Source organism: Dasypus novemcinctus, chromosome 18 (assembly GCF_030445035.2).
Source record: "Dasypus novemcinctus isolate mDasNov1 chromosome 18, mDasNov1.1.hap2, whole genome shotgun sequence".
In the NCBI taxonomy this organism is placed as follows: Eukaryota; Metazoa; Chordata; class Mammalia; order Cingulata; family Dasypodidae; genus Dasypus; species Dasypus novemcinctus.
In genome coordinates, this window is record NC_080690.1 from 55,557,246 (window position 1) to 55,572,675 (window position 15,430).

Below are 15,430 nucleotides of genomic sequence, written 5' to 3' on the forward strand. Positions count from 1 at the left end.
TTGTGTTTTCTCTTTGTGTCTCCTTGTTGCATCATCTTGTTGCGTCAACTCACCATGCCAGCCTATTGTGCCAGCTAGCTGTCTTGCTTGTCTTCTCCAAGAGGCACTGGGAACTGAACCCGAGACCTCCCATGTGGTAAGTGGGAGCTCAATTGCTTGAGCCATGTCTGCTTCCCTTATGGTTGCTTTTTTTTTTTAAGATTTATTTTTTATTTATGTCTCTTCCCTTCCCCCCACCCCCACCGTTGTCTGCTCTCTGTGTCCATTCACTGTGTGTTCCTCTGTGTCCGCTTATCAGTGGCACCGGGAATCTGTGTCTCTTTTTGTTGTGTCATCTTGCTATGTCAGCTCTTTGTGTGTGTGGCGCCACTCCTGGGCAGGCTGTGCTTTTTTCAACCAGGGCAGCTCTCCTTGCAGGGCACACTCCTTGCATATGGGGCTCCCCTACACGGTGGATACCCCTGCGTGGCAGGGCACTCCTTGCGCACATCAGCATGTGTGTGGGCCAGCTCACCACATGGGTCAGGAGGCCCTGGGTTTGAACCCTGGACCTCCCATATGGTAGGCGGATGCTCTATCAGTTGAGCCAAATCCTCTTCCCAGTATAGCTCCTTCTTAACACAGTATCCAGGCAGCTTGATCCTTCCAAAGTGTATGTCACTCCTTGACTTTAAATTTTCTATAGCTTCTCATTTCACCAGAGTAAAAACCAAATCTCTGCAGTGGCTGACACAGTCATACATGATCTGGCTTTCTGTTACCTCTCTGACTTTGTCTTTGATTATTATCCTCTGATTCTGTCCCTCTGCATTTGAGCTCCCTGATCCCCCTGCTTGGGATTTTCTTACTCCTGATATTTGTGTGGCTCACTTTGTTTCCTTCAGGGCTCTCCTCACATGTCACCAATTTGGAAAAGCCTTCCTTAACCACCCTATATAAAATAGCATCTTGGGAGAGGATGTAGCTCAAGTGGTTGAGCACCTGGGTTCAATCCCTGGTATCCATTCTTGTCCACTTAAAAAAAATAGCATCAAAAAAACACAAAAACATCTCAACCAATGCATCCCTTGTCCCATATTATTTTTCTCCATCATTGTTATTGCCACTTGAAATATATATGCATATTTATTATTGGACTCTCCCATCTAAACCAAAGTCTAAATTTTATCACTGTGGCATTCTAAGAAGGTGGTGGGTAACAGGGAATTTAGTATTGCTCATCACTGTAGCAGAGGCAAGCTAGTTTAGGCTATGCTGACTGTGCTCAAATATTAGTATCTTAACATAACAAAGCTAACACTCATATAACCATTGTGGGGCTATATCTACACCGTTGTCTTGCTTCCTAGACCTTGATTTTATTATTTATTCCTTTTAGATGTTACTGGAGATCAAACCTGGGACCTCATACATGGGAAGCAGATGCTCAGCCATTTGAGCTATATCTGCTCTCCTTTGTTCAAGACCTTGAAAGAGTCTCTGTTATGGGTGGAGCAGCCCCTTTTAGATTTTGTGGTTGGAAATACTGCCAGGGAAGCCAAGGATTTTATATCTTGAATCTCTGGAAGTCTTTGTCCAGGTGCTGGACATGGCAAGCATACTGGGTTTCTAGCTTTAGGGATGTAACTTGGATAACTACCTTAAGAAACTCTTGGCTGCAGCTGCACAGGGGAAGTATGTGAGGCCACATTATTGGACCCACCTCGGGTCTACTTAAAATCTTGAGATTAGAGTAATGGTCAGTCCCAAATCCTCCCCAAGTGCCTGGGCTCCTTTCTCAGTGCCAGAGCACATCTGCCCTGAATCTCTCCTGCTGTTCTTGGGTTCTGTCATGCTTAGGGAAGGGCTGGGATTTGTACACACTCCTTTTAGTTCCCATCAGTTTGTGTGTATGTGTGTGGTGGTGGGGGTGTTTGTACATAGTGGTAGTGGTAGGCAGCATAACAAAGAAATTGAAAGGGAAGTGTGGAATTATTTGAGACATATTAGGGAGCTTTGTTTTTCTCTCCCACAGTTGATTTTTCTAGATGATGTAGTTTTTCAAGGGAGAAATTCAGAGAAATACAAGTCAGGTTTACAATTTTTAAATCCATGCTCCAGGTGATTTGATATTTTTTTTCTCCCTTGAAATACAGTATGTGGTTGTTTTTCTTTTTCCAGGTCACATGAGTATTTGTTTTCTTTTCCAGAAACTTCCTTTTCTAACTGAGTTCCATCTAGATCTTTCCATTCTGGTAAGGGAGTAATAGTGTCCTGCTTTCTCGGTGTTCGCATTTGTGTATAGTAGTCTACGATGGAGCCTGGTGTCATTCCCGTGAGGGAAATATTAGAGCCTCTCTTATCAGAATTGTGGTTTAATGAAGTGGAGGTGATATTTTAAATAGAATAACCTAATTCCACAAACCTGTTTCCTTTTCTTTACTTTTTATTTTAAGTTTCTCCTTAAATAGCAGTGTGGGGAGCAGATGTTGCTCAGTAGTTGAGTGCCTGCTTTCCTTGTACGAGGTTCTGGGTGCAATCTCTGGTGCCTCTTTAAAAAAAAGCAATGCCGTGAAATATTTCATACTGCTAGAGAATTAATAGAACACTTGTGCACCCATCCTCCAAACAGAAATGACTTTGAAGACCCTTTATGCTCTCCCCTCTCCTCAAAGGCTAATTTCTAAAGAAAAGTTTATACTTATCGTCTTGAATTTCTTGTTTGACTAAATATTCCTAAACACTAGGTTGTTAGGTTTCCTATGGTTTTAAAATTTTAAATTACTGTTTGCACATTTTAACAACTAAGATCCTCTAGATTGCATACGTTTTTGAGAATTGTAGAGTCTCAAAGCTGTGAAGGAACTTAGATCTTCACTCTAAATATCCAAAATTATGGAATAAGTTCTTGTAGTAATGTCTTGTGCTCCTAAGATCAAGGATAAAATCAGGTAAGAAAAGTTTGCTAAAGAATTTGCATTATAAAGAAAAAGGCTTATGATTTTAATAATGAAGGTCCTTAGTATCTAATACATATTTTAATTATATGAAAATCCTATTGTGTGAGATAAAGGTTTTTAAAAATAGACATTTTAGAAAGATTCCATCTTCTTTAAGAAATAAGAAGGGAGGAACTCATTTTTTGAGAGTATATTGTAAATAGTAATTTGTATATGAGGTATTCACTGTAAAATTCTTTCAATTTTGCTGTACATTTGAAAACTTCCATAATAAAAATACTAGTAAGTAAAGAATGGTCATTTTAAAAAATATTAATTTGTCAGGGCTACAAGTTGCTATGTGCTTTTTTTTTTTTAAACACTATTTGATTTATTTGGCAAACTACAAATAAATATGTGTTTTATTCATTCCTAGCCCTGTGTGGATAATGGGAATGTCCCACTGTATGAAGGTTTGTCCACAGCAACAGGAATGCTCCAGAACATGGAGGTACTTTATACTGGTCACCTTAATTTTATACTCAACCCTACCCTTTTTTTTTTTTTTTTTTTAAAGATTTATTTATTTATTTAATTTCCCCCCCCTCCCCTGGTTGTCTGTTCTTGGTGTCTATTTGCTGCGTCTTGTTTCTTTGTCCGCTTCTGTTGTCATCAGCGGCACGGGAAGTGTGGGCGGCGCCATTCCTGGGCAGGCTGCTCTTTCTTTTTCACGCTGGGCGGCTCTCCTCACGGGCGCACTCCTTGCGCGTGGGGCTCCCCCACGCGGGGGACACCCTTGCGTGGCACGGCACTCCTTGCGCGCATCAGCGCTGCGCATGGCCAGCTCCACACGGGTCAAGGAGGCCCGGGGTTTGAACCGCGGACCTCCCATATGGTAGACGGACGCCCTAACCACTGGGCCAAAGTCCGTTTCCCCAACCCTACCCTTGATTAGCTCAGAATATTATCTCCATCCATCATTGTCTTCCTTTTCTTCTCCTTTCATCTTAAAAACAATTCCTTTAATTTAAACAATACTACATGAGTTTGTCATTTCAGGGGTTAGTGATATTCAGGGATGTAGCTGTAGACTTCTCACGAGAGGAGTGGGAATGCCTGGACCCCAATCAGAGGGAATTATACAGAGATGTAATGTTGGAGAACTACAGCAACCTGGTCTTACTAGGTAAGGGTATCTCTCCCCCAGTAGATTATGAATTTCTAGTGAACCTTTTGAAACTGTAAGCATGGCTGATTCCAATAGAAGGACCTGCCCCATCCGGTGTCACAAAGGAGAACCATGTCTCCCAGTGAGAAGGTGATTTATTGTGAGTACACAAGCAAGGAACTGGGGGAATCTACCCAAACTAGATCAAAGTGAGAATGGGAGCTAAGGTTTTTATAGGCAAAGGAGAGGGTAAGGGAAAAGAAAAGCAAGTGGTGCCAGGGATCTTAGGAGGAGGGTATGTGCAATTTGTCAGTCCTGCGCTGTCTCAAGCACATTCAACTTGTCCTTGGATTCAGTAGCTTATTAACCTCAGTTTAGATATTGTGTGTGGGTGCCACGTCTTCATGGCTCCTTTCTCAGCTGACCATTCAAGGATATCAAGCTTTTTGTCTCTGAGAAAAGTTACAGATATACTGGGTCATAAGGTGCTCCTGACACCTATTTACTGGTTTTGTTTTGAGGTGTTTTCTTATTCCTATAAGCAAAACAGAGAAGGTCTGGTTAATATCCTTCAGGGAACTGAGTGCACAGAGCAAATTTCTAAAATTTGGATAATAAAAAACCAGCTCAATTAGTTTTAGAATTGTCAAGCTGCTTAAGTGAAGAAATTTTAGGTAAGCACATTTTCCAGATGTTACTTTCAATTGTCTGGGTAGATTTCTCTGTTTACTAGGGAACTGCTTTGTGCTTTGTAGATTAGGAGGTGGGCAGCTCTTTGGGGTACCTTCATCTTCTCCATGCTTCAGACCTTTACACTTCCTATTTTTTTTTCCTGTAGTTGCTCCTTTTTGGGGGGCTAACAGATCAGATTGAATTCAAGGGCAGTATGACTATATCCCATTTCTTTTTTTTTTTATAAACAGGACTGTCCATTCCCAAGCCTGATGTGATTTCCTTTTTGGAACAAGGGAAAGAACCCTGGTTGGTTGTGAAAGACTTGACGGGAGAGTGGTGCTCAGGTGAGTTAGGACTGAGCAGATCAGGGAAGCCACGCAGTTCAGAACCCAAATGGAGGCAGACCTTTGAGGTATTGCCAGGGAATCTCTCTCTCTCATAGGCCCAAGCAATGCTTGTGGAGGAAAGGACTAAGACACATGAAAAAGTAAAGACCCTCACTTTTATCCCTAGCTATATTCCCTGTGCTTCCCTTTTGTCATTATTCCCTCCCATTTCAAAGAGTATTGGACCCTTCTTCAGGAGCCATCCTATTTCATATACTTTAGACCCACTTCTTTCCCTTTTAAAATGCAAAAATACATTTTTAAATGCTATCGTTCATTTTTCCTACTGATTCTTGACTCTTTTTTTTTTTGACTAGCTTTCTTTTAATTCAGCAATTGCATGCATTCAGATATTCTTTTTTTTTACTTTTTATTTCAAAATAATTTCAAACTTAGAGGACAGTTGCAAAAATAATACAAACCCCATACAGAGAACTCCAATATACCCCTTACTGATAATGTTCCAATAATGTCTAAAAGGAGTCTTTTCTCCTCTGCTCTTAAATCCTATCCAGTATCATGTATTGCATTTAATTGTCATTTTCTCTTTAGTTTCTCTTTTTTAAAATTGTGGAAGCATATACAACATAAATTTTCCCACCCCAACCCCTCCCAAGCATACATATTCAATGCATTAATTACATTCACAGTATTGCAGTACCCTCACCACCATCTATTTAGAACTTTCCCTTCACCATACACCCATTTTGCATTAACTCCCCATTACCCCTTTCTCCCAGCCCTGGTAACCTGTACCGTACTTTCTGTCTCTGTGAGTTTGCATATTCTCTGATATTTGTGTGTGTGTGATCACCATGGAGCTTAAATGTAATTTCCTAAATCTTTAAGAATCTTGTTTGCTTAGATACCATCTTAACTTCAGTAGCACACAAAAACTATGTTCCTATACCCGTCTGTTCCCTAACCCCATTATGAAGTTCTTGTCACATATTAAATGTTTATATATTATGAGTTCAAAACCATTGGTTACATATGCATTTGCCTTTTAGATTCTGTAGGAAGTAAAAAGTGGAGTTAAAAATAAAAAATACAATAGTTCTGGTACTTAAATTATCCATGTCATTATCTTTACCTGAGAGATCTAATTTTTTTGTGTGGCTTTGGTCATTTGTCTATCGTCATTTCCTTTTAACTGAAAGAACTCCCTTTAACATTTCTTGCAGGGCTAGTCTAGTGGTGATGACAGCCCTGGTTTTTTTGTTTATCTGAGAATGTCTTAATTCCTCCCTCATTTTTGAAAGCCAGTTTTGCCAGGATATAGAATTCTTGGTTGGCACTTTATTTTTTATTTTTTTAAAGACTTATTTATTTATTTATTTATTTATCTCCCCTTCCCCCCACCCCCACCCCGGCCCCGGCGCCAGCCCTGGTTGTCTGTTCTCTGTGCCTATTTGCTGCGACTTCTTTTTTGTCTGCTTCTGTTGTCAGTGGCATGGGAATCTGTGTTTCTTTTTGTTGCGTCATGTGTCAGTTCTCCATGTGGGCGGCGCCATTCTTAGGCAGGCTGCACTTTCTTTCATGCTGGGCGGCTCTCCTTACAGGGCGTACTCCTTGCACGTGGGGCTCCCCTACGCGGGGGACAACCCTGTGTGGCAGGGCACTCCTTGCATGCATCAGCACTGCGTATGGGCCAGCTCCACACGGGTCAAGGAGGCCAGGGGTTTGAACCACAGACCTCCCATGTGGTAGACGGATGCCCTAACCACTGGGCCAAATCCGCTTCCCTGGTTGGCACTTTAAATATGTGTCTTCCCACTGCCTTCTTGTCTCCATTGTTTCTGATGAGAAATCAGCATTTAATCTTACCAAGGCTCTTTGTATGTGACATGTTCCTTCTCTCTTATGGCTTTCAAAATTCTCTCTTTATCTTTGGCATTTGACAGTTTGATTATAACATGGTGTGTGGTGTGGGTCTATTTGGGTTTATTCTGTGTGGAGTTTGTTGAGTATCTTGGATGGGATTATTCATGTCTTTCATTAAGTTTGAAAAGTTTTCAGCCGTTATTTCTTTGAATATTCTTTTTGTTCATTTCTTCTGGGACTCCCACAGTGCATGTAGTGGTACTCTAGATGGTGACTCACAAGTTTCTGGGGCTTTATTCACTTTTCTTCATTCTTTCCTCTTTCTCCGCCTCAGACTGGATGATTTCAATTATTTTATCTTCAGATTCACTGATTCTTTCTCCTGCTAGCTCCAATTTGCTGTTGAAACCTTCTAGGGAATTTTAAAGTTCTGTTACTGTTGTCTTCAGCTCTGTTTGGTTCCTTTCCATAATTTTCTTCTCTTTCTTGATAATCTCTTTTTTGTTCATCTGTTATTTTCCTGGTTTCCTTTAGTTCTTTGTCCATGAATTTTTCTTTAGCTTTTTGAGCATATTTAGGACCATTATTTTAAAGTCTTTTTCTGGAATGTCCCAGCTCTGATGGTTCTCATTGATAGTTTATAATACTTTTTCTCCCTTGATTAGGCCATCATTTCCCATTTGTATGTTTTGTGATCTTTTCTTGAAATGTGGACATTTTGATATTTTAATATTATTGCTGAAATTTAGGCTCTGAGGCATTTGTTCCTTGTTCCTTAAGTTTGTATATAGCTAGTGTTATGACAGAGCTTTCCTTGAATGCCAGGAGCTAAAAAGAAAAAAAAAGGCAGCTTTTTCCAGCAGATTGACCTGTTTGAGTGCTCAGAGTTTATCCATACAAAGAGTTAATTTTTTTATTTTTAAAGATTTATTTTATTTCTTTCTCCCTACTCCCTCATTGTTTGCACTTGCTGTATCTGGTTGTCTTCCTTGTTTCTTTAGGAGGAACCAGAAACTGAGCCTGAGACCTCTGATATGGTAGGGAGGGAGGCACTTAATTGCTTAAGCCACCTCCTTTCCCTGCTTTGTTGTGTCTCTCATTGTTTTTCTTCTTGTGTCTCTTGTTGCATCCTCTTGTGTGAGCTTGCTGTGCCTGCCTGTTGTGCCAGCTTGCTGTCTTCTTTAGGAGGCACCAGGAACCAAACCACGACCCTCCTATGTGGTAGGTGGGAGCCCAATCGCTTGACCCACATCTGCTTCCCCATACAAAGAGTTTAGGGAATAGCTTCAGGCCAAAGCCTTCGTGCCTCCCTGGGGCTTTCTGCACATGCATCTTATCTTGGGCATGTATATTTAGCCCTGGAAATTCTCCTAGCAGCATGACTATTCTCCTACGGCATTCTGTAGTACAGCTCAGTGAGCTGTCTTCTGCATGGAGGGCAAGTTCTGGCACAGTGAGCCCCTCAGACAACCACCAGATAGTCTGGACCAGACATATATATACTCCTAGTATGTGCACAAGGGTTACTGGGAGTCCTGGTGGCTCTGTGCCAAGCTGGTGACGGGTGGGGGAGGGGCTAGCCAGGGTGTGAGGAGATCCTGATGTTTTATTTTGTTTTTTTAAAGATTTATTTTTTATTTATTTCTCTCCCCTTCCCCACATTCCCCCCCCCCCCCCCAGTTTTCTGCTGTCTGTGTCCATTCACTGTGTGTTTGTCTGTGTCCACTCTTCTTCTTGTCAGTGGCACAGGGAATCTGTGTTGCTTTTTGTTGCGTCGTTTTGCTGCGTCACCTCTCCATGTGTGTGGTGCCACCCTGGGCAGGTTGCACTTTTTTCGTGCTGGGCAGCTCTCCTTACAGGGTTCACTCCTTGCATGTGGGGCTCCCCTACTCAGGGGACACCCTTGCACGGCACGGCACTCCTTGCGCGCATCAGCACTGAACATGGGCCAGCTCGTCACATGGGTCAGGAGGCCCTGGGTTTGAACCCTGTACCTCCCATGTGGTAGGCAGATGCTCTATCAGTTGAGCCAAATCCACTTCCCCCTGATGCTTTTAAGAGGCTTTTTTCTTGATTTGGTGTGTACCATGTTACTGCAATCATTTAACTCTTTTCTGGACTTTGAGAACGATGTTTCTTCCATTTATTGCTGGTTGGTTGTTCAGAGCTTCTGTGGAGGGACAGAACCCTGAAGCTTCTCACTCTGCCATCTTGATTGGTGCCAAGTCAAGAAATCTCATTCACTTTTGATCAACATTTATTGACTTAAAAAGAAAATCGTGCAGCCTTTTCTTGATGGGTGGAAATTAATGAAGTATAAGGGTATTAAAAAATTTGTAGCTCAATTAAAGGTTTTGAATATGCCCATAAATAACTTCCAGAAAATAGATTCAACTATAAGACTTCTAATATGGTATTTCGAAGAAACTGAGAGCTGAAGATATAAGTATGGGAGAGTACTGAGATTAAAGGATATATCCACTTTTAGGAGGAAGAGGTGATATAGAAATGATAATGAAAAAAGAGAAAATAAGTGTAGAAGATTTACTTGTCAATGAAAAGGAAGTGATCCATTTTCAAATGGGTTGGTGACATTTTTACTGTGGGCAAGAATGGATTGTAAGTAGCCTAGAGTAAGAGCTTCTTCTTTGGACATATGAGAAAAGATAAGACATTTAATTTTTTAAAATGTATTTTGGGTGGAAATGATATCCATTTTAAATTTTAAAAATTGTGATAATTGTAGGATATTTATGATCCCATTTTAGTTTTATTTCATAGAACATTGCAAATATCCTTTAAATTTTTAAAATTCTATTTAATAAATTTATATATATATATACAAAAGTAGAGAGGAAATGTAATGGTCACCCCATCACATTTATTTTTTTTAAGGAGGTACTAGGGATTGAACCCAGGACCTTATATATTCGAAGCAGGTACTCAACCACTTGAGCTACATCCACCCCCATTGCTTGATTTTTTTCACTCGATATTTCACATACGTTCTCTCTCTATATGTCTTTGCATGTAGCTATATTCATCAATTTTCATTTCAGTATATTATCCCACTCTGTGAATATCTCACAATTTGTTATCTGTTCCCCTGATCAGTGAACATTTGGGTTCTTTTGAACTAAATTGCTTTGAATATTCTTATGAATTTCTATTGTTACATGTAAGCGTTCTCCAGTATTTTTATCTAGAAACAAAATGTCTAGTTCATAGTATATGTAAATATTCAACTTTTCAAGACAGTACCAAACTATTTTTTTTAAAGATATTTTATTTATTTCTCCCCCTCGTTGTTTGCACTTGCTGTCTGCTCTTGGTGTCCATTCGTGTGTCTGTTCATTGTGTGCGTATCTTCTTTTTAGGAGCGCAGGAACTGAACCCAGGACCTCCCATGTGGGAGGGAGGCACAAAATTGCTTGAGCTACCTCCGCTACCCACTTAGTTGTATCTCTCATTGTGTTTCCTTGTTTTGTCTCTTCATTGTGCCATCTCATTGCAGCATCTTGTTGTATCAGCTTGCTGCGCCAGCATGTAGCATAGCTAGCTGTCTTGCTTGTCTTCTTTAGGAGGCACCAGGAACCTAGCCTGGGACCTCCCATGTGGGAGGAGGGCACCCAACTGCTTGAGCCAAATCCTCTTCCCCCAAACTATTTTTGAAAGTAGTTGTACCAGTTTGCTTTCTTAGCAACAGGGTTCCTTTGAAGCATATCTTCACCAGCCTTAGAATTTATAATCATACTTAAAAATTTTTTGCCAATATAGTAAATATAAAATTCTACTACATTGTCTTTATTTTCCATTTTCCTGGTTTTATTAGATTGAGTATTCTTTAAAAAGGATAATAATTTTTTATGCTTTCTTTTTATGTGAAATTCTGCTATCTTTCCACTAGGCTGTTTGGTTTTGTAATTTTATTAATTTGTAGGAGTGATTTGCCTTTAAATATTCTGGGTACTAGCCCTGAATACTACTTTAACCTTTAATTTTTAAAAACATTGACTCACCAGTTAAAAATCTTTCCATTGGGGAGTGGGTGTCGCTCAAGCAGTTGAGTGCCTGCTTCCCACATAAGAGGTCCCAGGTTTGATTCCCAGTGCCTCCTAAAAACAAAAAACAAAACAATAAGCAAACAAACGTGAAAACCAACTCAGGGGAGCCAATGTGACTCAGTGGTTGAGTGCCGGCTTCCCACATAGAAGGTCCTGGGTTTAATCCCTGGCCCTGGTACCTAAAAACAAGTAAATAAATAAATAAATAAATCTTTCCATTAAGAAAATTCAAGACCCAGATATGTTTTATGAGTTATACCAAACTTCAAAGGAACAATATTTTATATGGATTCTTAGATATAATAGAAGAAGAAATACTCCCTAACTGATTTTTTGAAGATATCATAACCTTGACAACAAATTCAAGGACAATTACAAGGAAGGAAAATATAGACCTATCTTATTCATAATCATAGACGTAAAAATTATAAACTATTAGCAATTCAGACTCTGCAATAAGTAAATAAATTACATCATAACCAAGTTGGGTTTATTCCATAAATACAATGATCATTTAACATTAGAAGATCTGTAAATATCATTCCTATTAACAAATTGAAGAGAAAAAACATAGAATCATCTCTTTAGAAGGAAAAATTTGATATTCATTTATGATTAAAACTTAACTGAGAAAGGGTATTTTCCAAAACCTTATAGCAAACATCACTCTTTTTTTTTCAAGAATTTTTTTTTCTTCCCCTTCCCCCCATCCCAGTTGTCTGCTGTCTGTGTCCATTCGCTGTGTGTTCTGTGACCGCTTCTATCCTTATCAGTGGCACCGGGAATCTGTGTTGCTTTTTGTTGCATCATCTTGTTGTGTCAGCTCTCTGTGTGTGCGGTGCCATTCTTGGGCAGGCTGCACTTTCTTTTGCGCTGGGTGGCTTTCCTTACAGGGCACACTCCTTGCACGTGGGGCTCCCCTACGTGGGGGACACCCCTGTGTTGCACAGCACTCCTTGTGCGCATCAGCACTGCACATGGGCCACCTCCACACGGGTCAAGGAGGCGCAGGGTTTGAACTGCGGACCTCCCATGTGGTAGGCGGGCGCCCTATCCATTGGGCCAAGTCTGCTTCCCTAAACATCACTCTTAATTATATAAATATTGGAACTAGTTCTTATAAAATCAGAAGATAAAGATACAACTACTTCTTTTATCTGTCAAGAAAGAGAAGTAAAACCTAGCAGAATTAGAAAGGAAGATTGAAAACATTTTTATTGACGGATAATATGATTGCCTAAATAGAAAATCATAGTATATTTGCAGATTTAGAGGAGATAATAAGAAAATATAATAGGGTTGATGGCCAAATGATGAATATACAGAAATCAATTGCATTTTCACATACCAGCAAAACTTTAAAATTCTAATTTTTTTTTTAAAGATTTATTTATTTTATTTCTCCCCCTCACCCCGTTTTCTGCTCTCTGTGTCCATTTGCTGTGTATTCTTCTGTGTCTGTGTGTCTTTAGGCAGCACCAGGAACTGATCCTGGGACCTTCTGGACTGGGAGAGAGGTACTCAATTTTCTTGCACCACCTCAGCTCCCTGGTCTGCTGCATCTTATTGTCTCTCCTCTGTGTCTCTTTTTGTTGAATCATTTTGCTGTGCCAGCTCTCTGCATGGGCCAGCTTGCTGTTCAGGCCAGCACTCCTGTGCAGGCCAGTATTCCACATGGGTCAGCTCTCTGCTTGGGCCAGCTTTCCTTCACTAGGAGGCCTCAGGAATTGAACTCTGGACTTGCTATATGGTAGATGGGAGCCCAATTGCTTGAGCTACATCCACTTCCCCAAAAATCTAATATTTTAGAGATAACATTAAAAAAAACTAATTTACAGACATTAGAGGGACATAAGCAAAAATTGGAATATAGAGTATAAGTTTTATATGAATGTTAAATTTTTTGAACTTGATCTTTGTTCCTAGGGAATGTACACTGAAATAATATGTGTTCAAGGGTTACGGTGTGTGCAACCTGCACTCAAGTGTTCAGAAAATAGATTAGCTAGATGGATAGATTGACAGATAGAAAGAATGATACTGCAAAGGTAGCAAAATGTTAAAATTAGTGAATCTGCTTATCTGGGGGTGGGGTATAGGAGGAGTATGTTGGAATTCTCTGTATGGGGTTTGTATTATTTTGCAAATGTCCTGTAAGTTTGAAATTATTTCAAAATAGAAAGTTAAGAAAAACCAACAATCATGACAGGCTGAGAGAGAGAATGTGGAAGAAAGAATTTTTTTTCAGCTTTTTAAACAAGAGACCTCATTTTTTCATTTTGTATTGGATCCTACCCCTTCTTTTTCAGATGGAAAAACTGAGCACAACTGGCCAAAAGTGCTCTGTAGATTCATCAAAAACCTATATGATTTTAAAATTTATTTTTATTTATTTTTTTAAAGATTTATTTATTTAATCCGCCCCCCCCCCCCGGTTGTCGGTTCTCTGTGTCTATTTGCTGCGTCTTGTTTCTTTGTTGGCTTCTGTTGTCGTCAGCCGCATGGGAAGTGTGTGCGGCGCCATTCCTGGGCAGGCTGCACTTTCTTTCGCGCTGGGCGGCTCTCCTTCCGGGCGCACTCCTTGCGCGTGGGGCTCCCCTACGCGGGGGGCACCCCTGCGTGGCGCGGCACTCCTTGCGTGCATCAGCACTGCGCATGGGCCAGCTCCACACAGGTCAAGGAGGCCCAGGGTTTGAACCGTGGACCTCCCATGTGGTAGACGGATGCCCTAACCACTGGGCCAAGTCCGTTTCCCTATGATTTTTTTAATCTCAAATTTTTAGAAAAGTACAAATACCCTTTTTTCCTGACATATTGGAGAGTAATTGTAGACCTGATACCTGATCACTCCCAAGTGCTTTTGAGTGTATTTTCTATAAACAAGGACATTTGTCTACATAAACACAATAAAACCAATAAAATCAGGAAATTAATATAGATACATTAATACCATTTAATCTTCAGACTTTGTATTAGTCAGTCAAAGGGGTGCTGATGCAAAATACCAGAAATTAGTTGGTTTTTATAAAGGGTATTTATTTGGGTTAGGAGCTTACAGATACCAGGCCATAAAGCATAAGTTACTTCCCTCACCAAAGTTTATTTTCATGTGTTGGAACAAGATGGGTGCCGGTGTCTGTGAGGATTCAGGCTTCCTGGATTCCTGCCTTCCAATGTCTTGCCTCTGTCTGGGTGCAGGGTTCCTCTCTTCCTCTGTGTGCTTGCTTCCTGGGGCTCTAGCTTAAGGCTTCAGCATCAAACTCCCACATCAAAACTCCAACATCAAAACCCCTCAATCCTGTCTTTTGCCATGCCGTTTATCTATGAGTCCCTACCCACCAAGGGGTTGGGACTCAATGCCCTAATGACATGGCCCAAACAAAGCCCTAATCATAACTTAATCATGCCCAAGTACAGACCAAATTGAAAACATATTCCAATATCTATTTTTGGAATTCATGACCATATCAAACTGCTATACTCCACCCTCTGAATTCCAAAAAGACATTAACCATGCAAGTACTAAATCATGTCACAATCAATTTAAAGAAATACAGTTTCTCTTGGGGCAAATTCCTGTCTGCTATAGACCTATGAAACTTACAAAACAATTTATCTGTTTCCAATACACAAATGGACAAAGGATAAAATTTTCCTTGCAATAAGGAGAAACTGTTGGGGGAGGGGAGGGTGGAGAAGCATGAGTCACAGGTCCTCTACAGTTCAGTAAACCTGCAGGGCATTCGCCATTCGATTTCAGTCTAAGAGTCATTCTTAAGATGGTTTCTTCTCCTTGGTGCCTTATGGGAACCCACCCTTTCCATGTGCTTGCCCAAGGGCCATTTTCTTGGATCTACCCTCATCAAGCATCTGGGTTTTGTCCGAGCTCCAGACCTCTCCCTCTAAGAGTGTTGGGATGATTGCCACACCTTACCCAATCTTTGGGTTAGAGTCTTAACCCCCCTAGTACAGTGATGTGAAGACAACATTCCCCCTAACCTTTGGCATACAGGCTCAACCCTCTCAGAGCAACAAGTTGACCACTTGACCTTCCCTAACCTTTGGGGGACAGGTTCACCCTTCTCAGACCTGTTGGGTGCTGACCTTAAACAACCTAGTCCTTCGGCAATGTGCTCCACCCTCTCTGTACCTTGGGGCAGCAAAACTCTCCCAGAACATGAGACAGGAACATCCACCCTCTTTAAGTGCTGGGGCAAACTCACCCTCTCTGTACACATGGATGGGGTTCCTCCCTTGGCCCAAGGCGATATCTTAATTCCAGATCTCATTTTCCATGGTTTTCCTTTTGAAGTCATTTCCCCTTCACTCTCTCCTTTCCATGTCCTTTTTATTCCAGGCTGACAGTGGTTTTGTTCATACAGCTCTCTCAAAAAG

At 40.7% G+C, this 15,430-nt stretch overlaps 1 protein-coding gene across 2 annotated transcripts in view; it reads left to right on the forward strand.

Annotated features, from left to right (window-relative positions):
• The window catches only part of LOC101418499 (zinc finger protein 850-like), a 61,181-nt gene that overhangs the window by 13,088 nt on the left and 32,663 nt on the right, over positions 1 to 15,430 (forward strand). Inside the window, exons 2-5 of one of the 2 annotated variants that reach the window (XM_071209568.1) lie at positions 62 to 136; positions 3,355 to 3,429; positions 3,978 to 4,104; positions 5,010 to 5,105. In XM_071209568.1, coding sequence (XP_071065669.1) covers positions 3,412 to 3,429; positions 3,978 to 4,104; positions 5,010 to 5,105 — 241 coding nt within the window. In that variant the 5' untranslated portion in view covers positions 62 to 136; positions 3,355 to 3,411. The remainder of the gene's footprint in view (positions 1 to 61; positions 137 to 3,354; positions 3,430 to 3,977; positions 4,105 to 5,009; positions 5,106 to 15,430) is intronic. The other variant, XM_058279375.2, reaches the window with a different exon arrangement.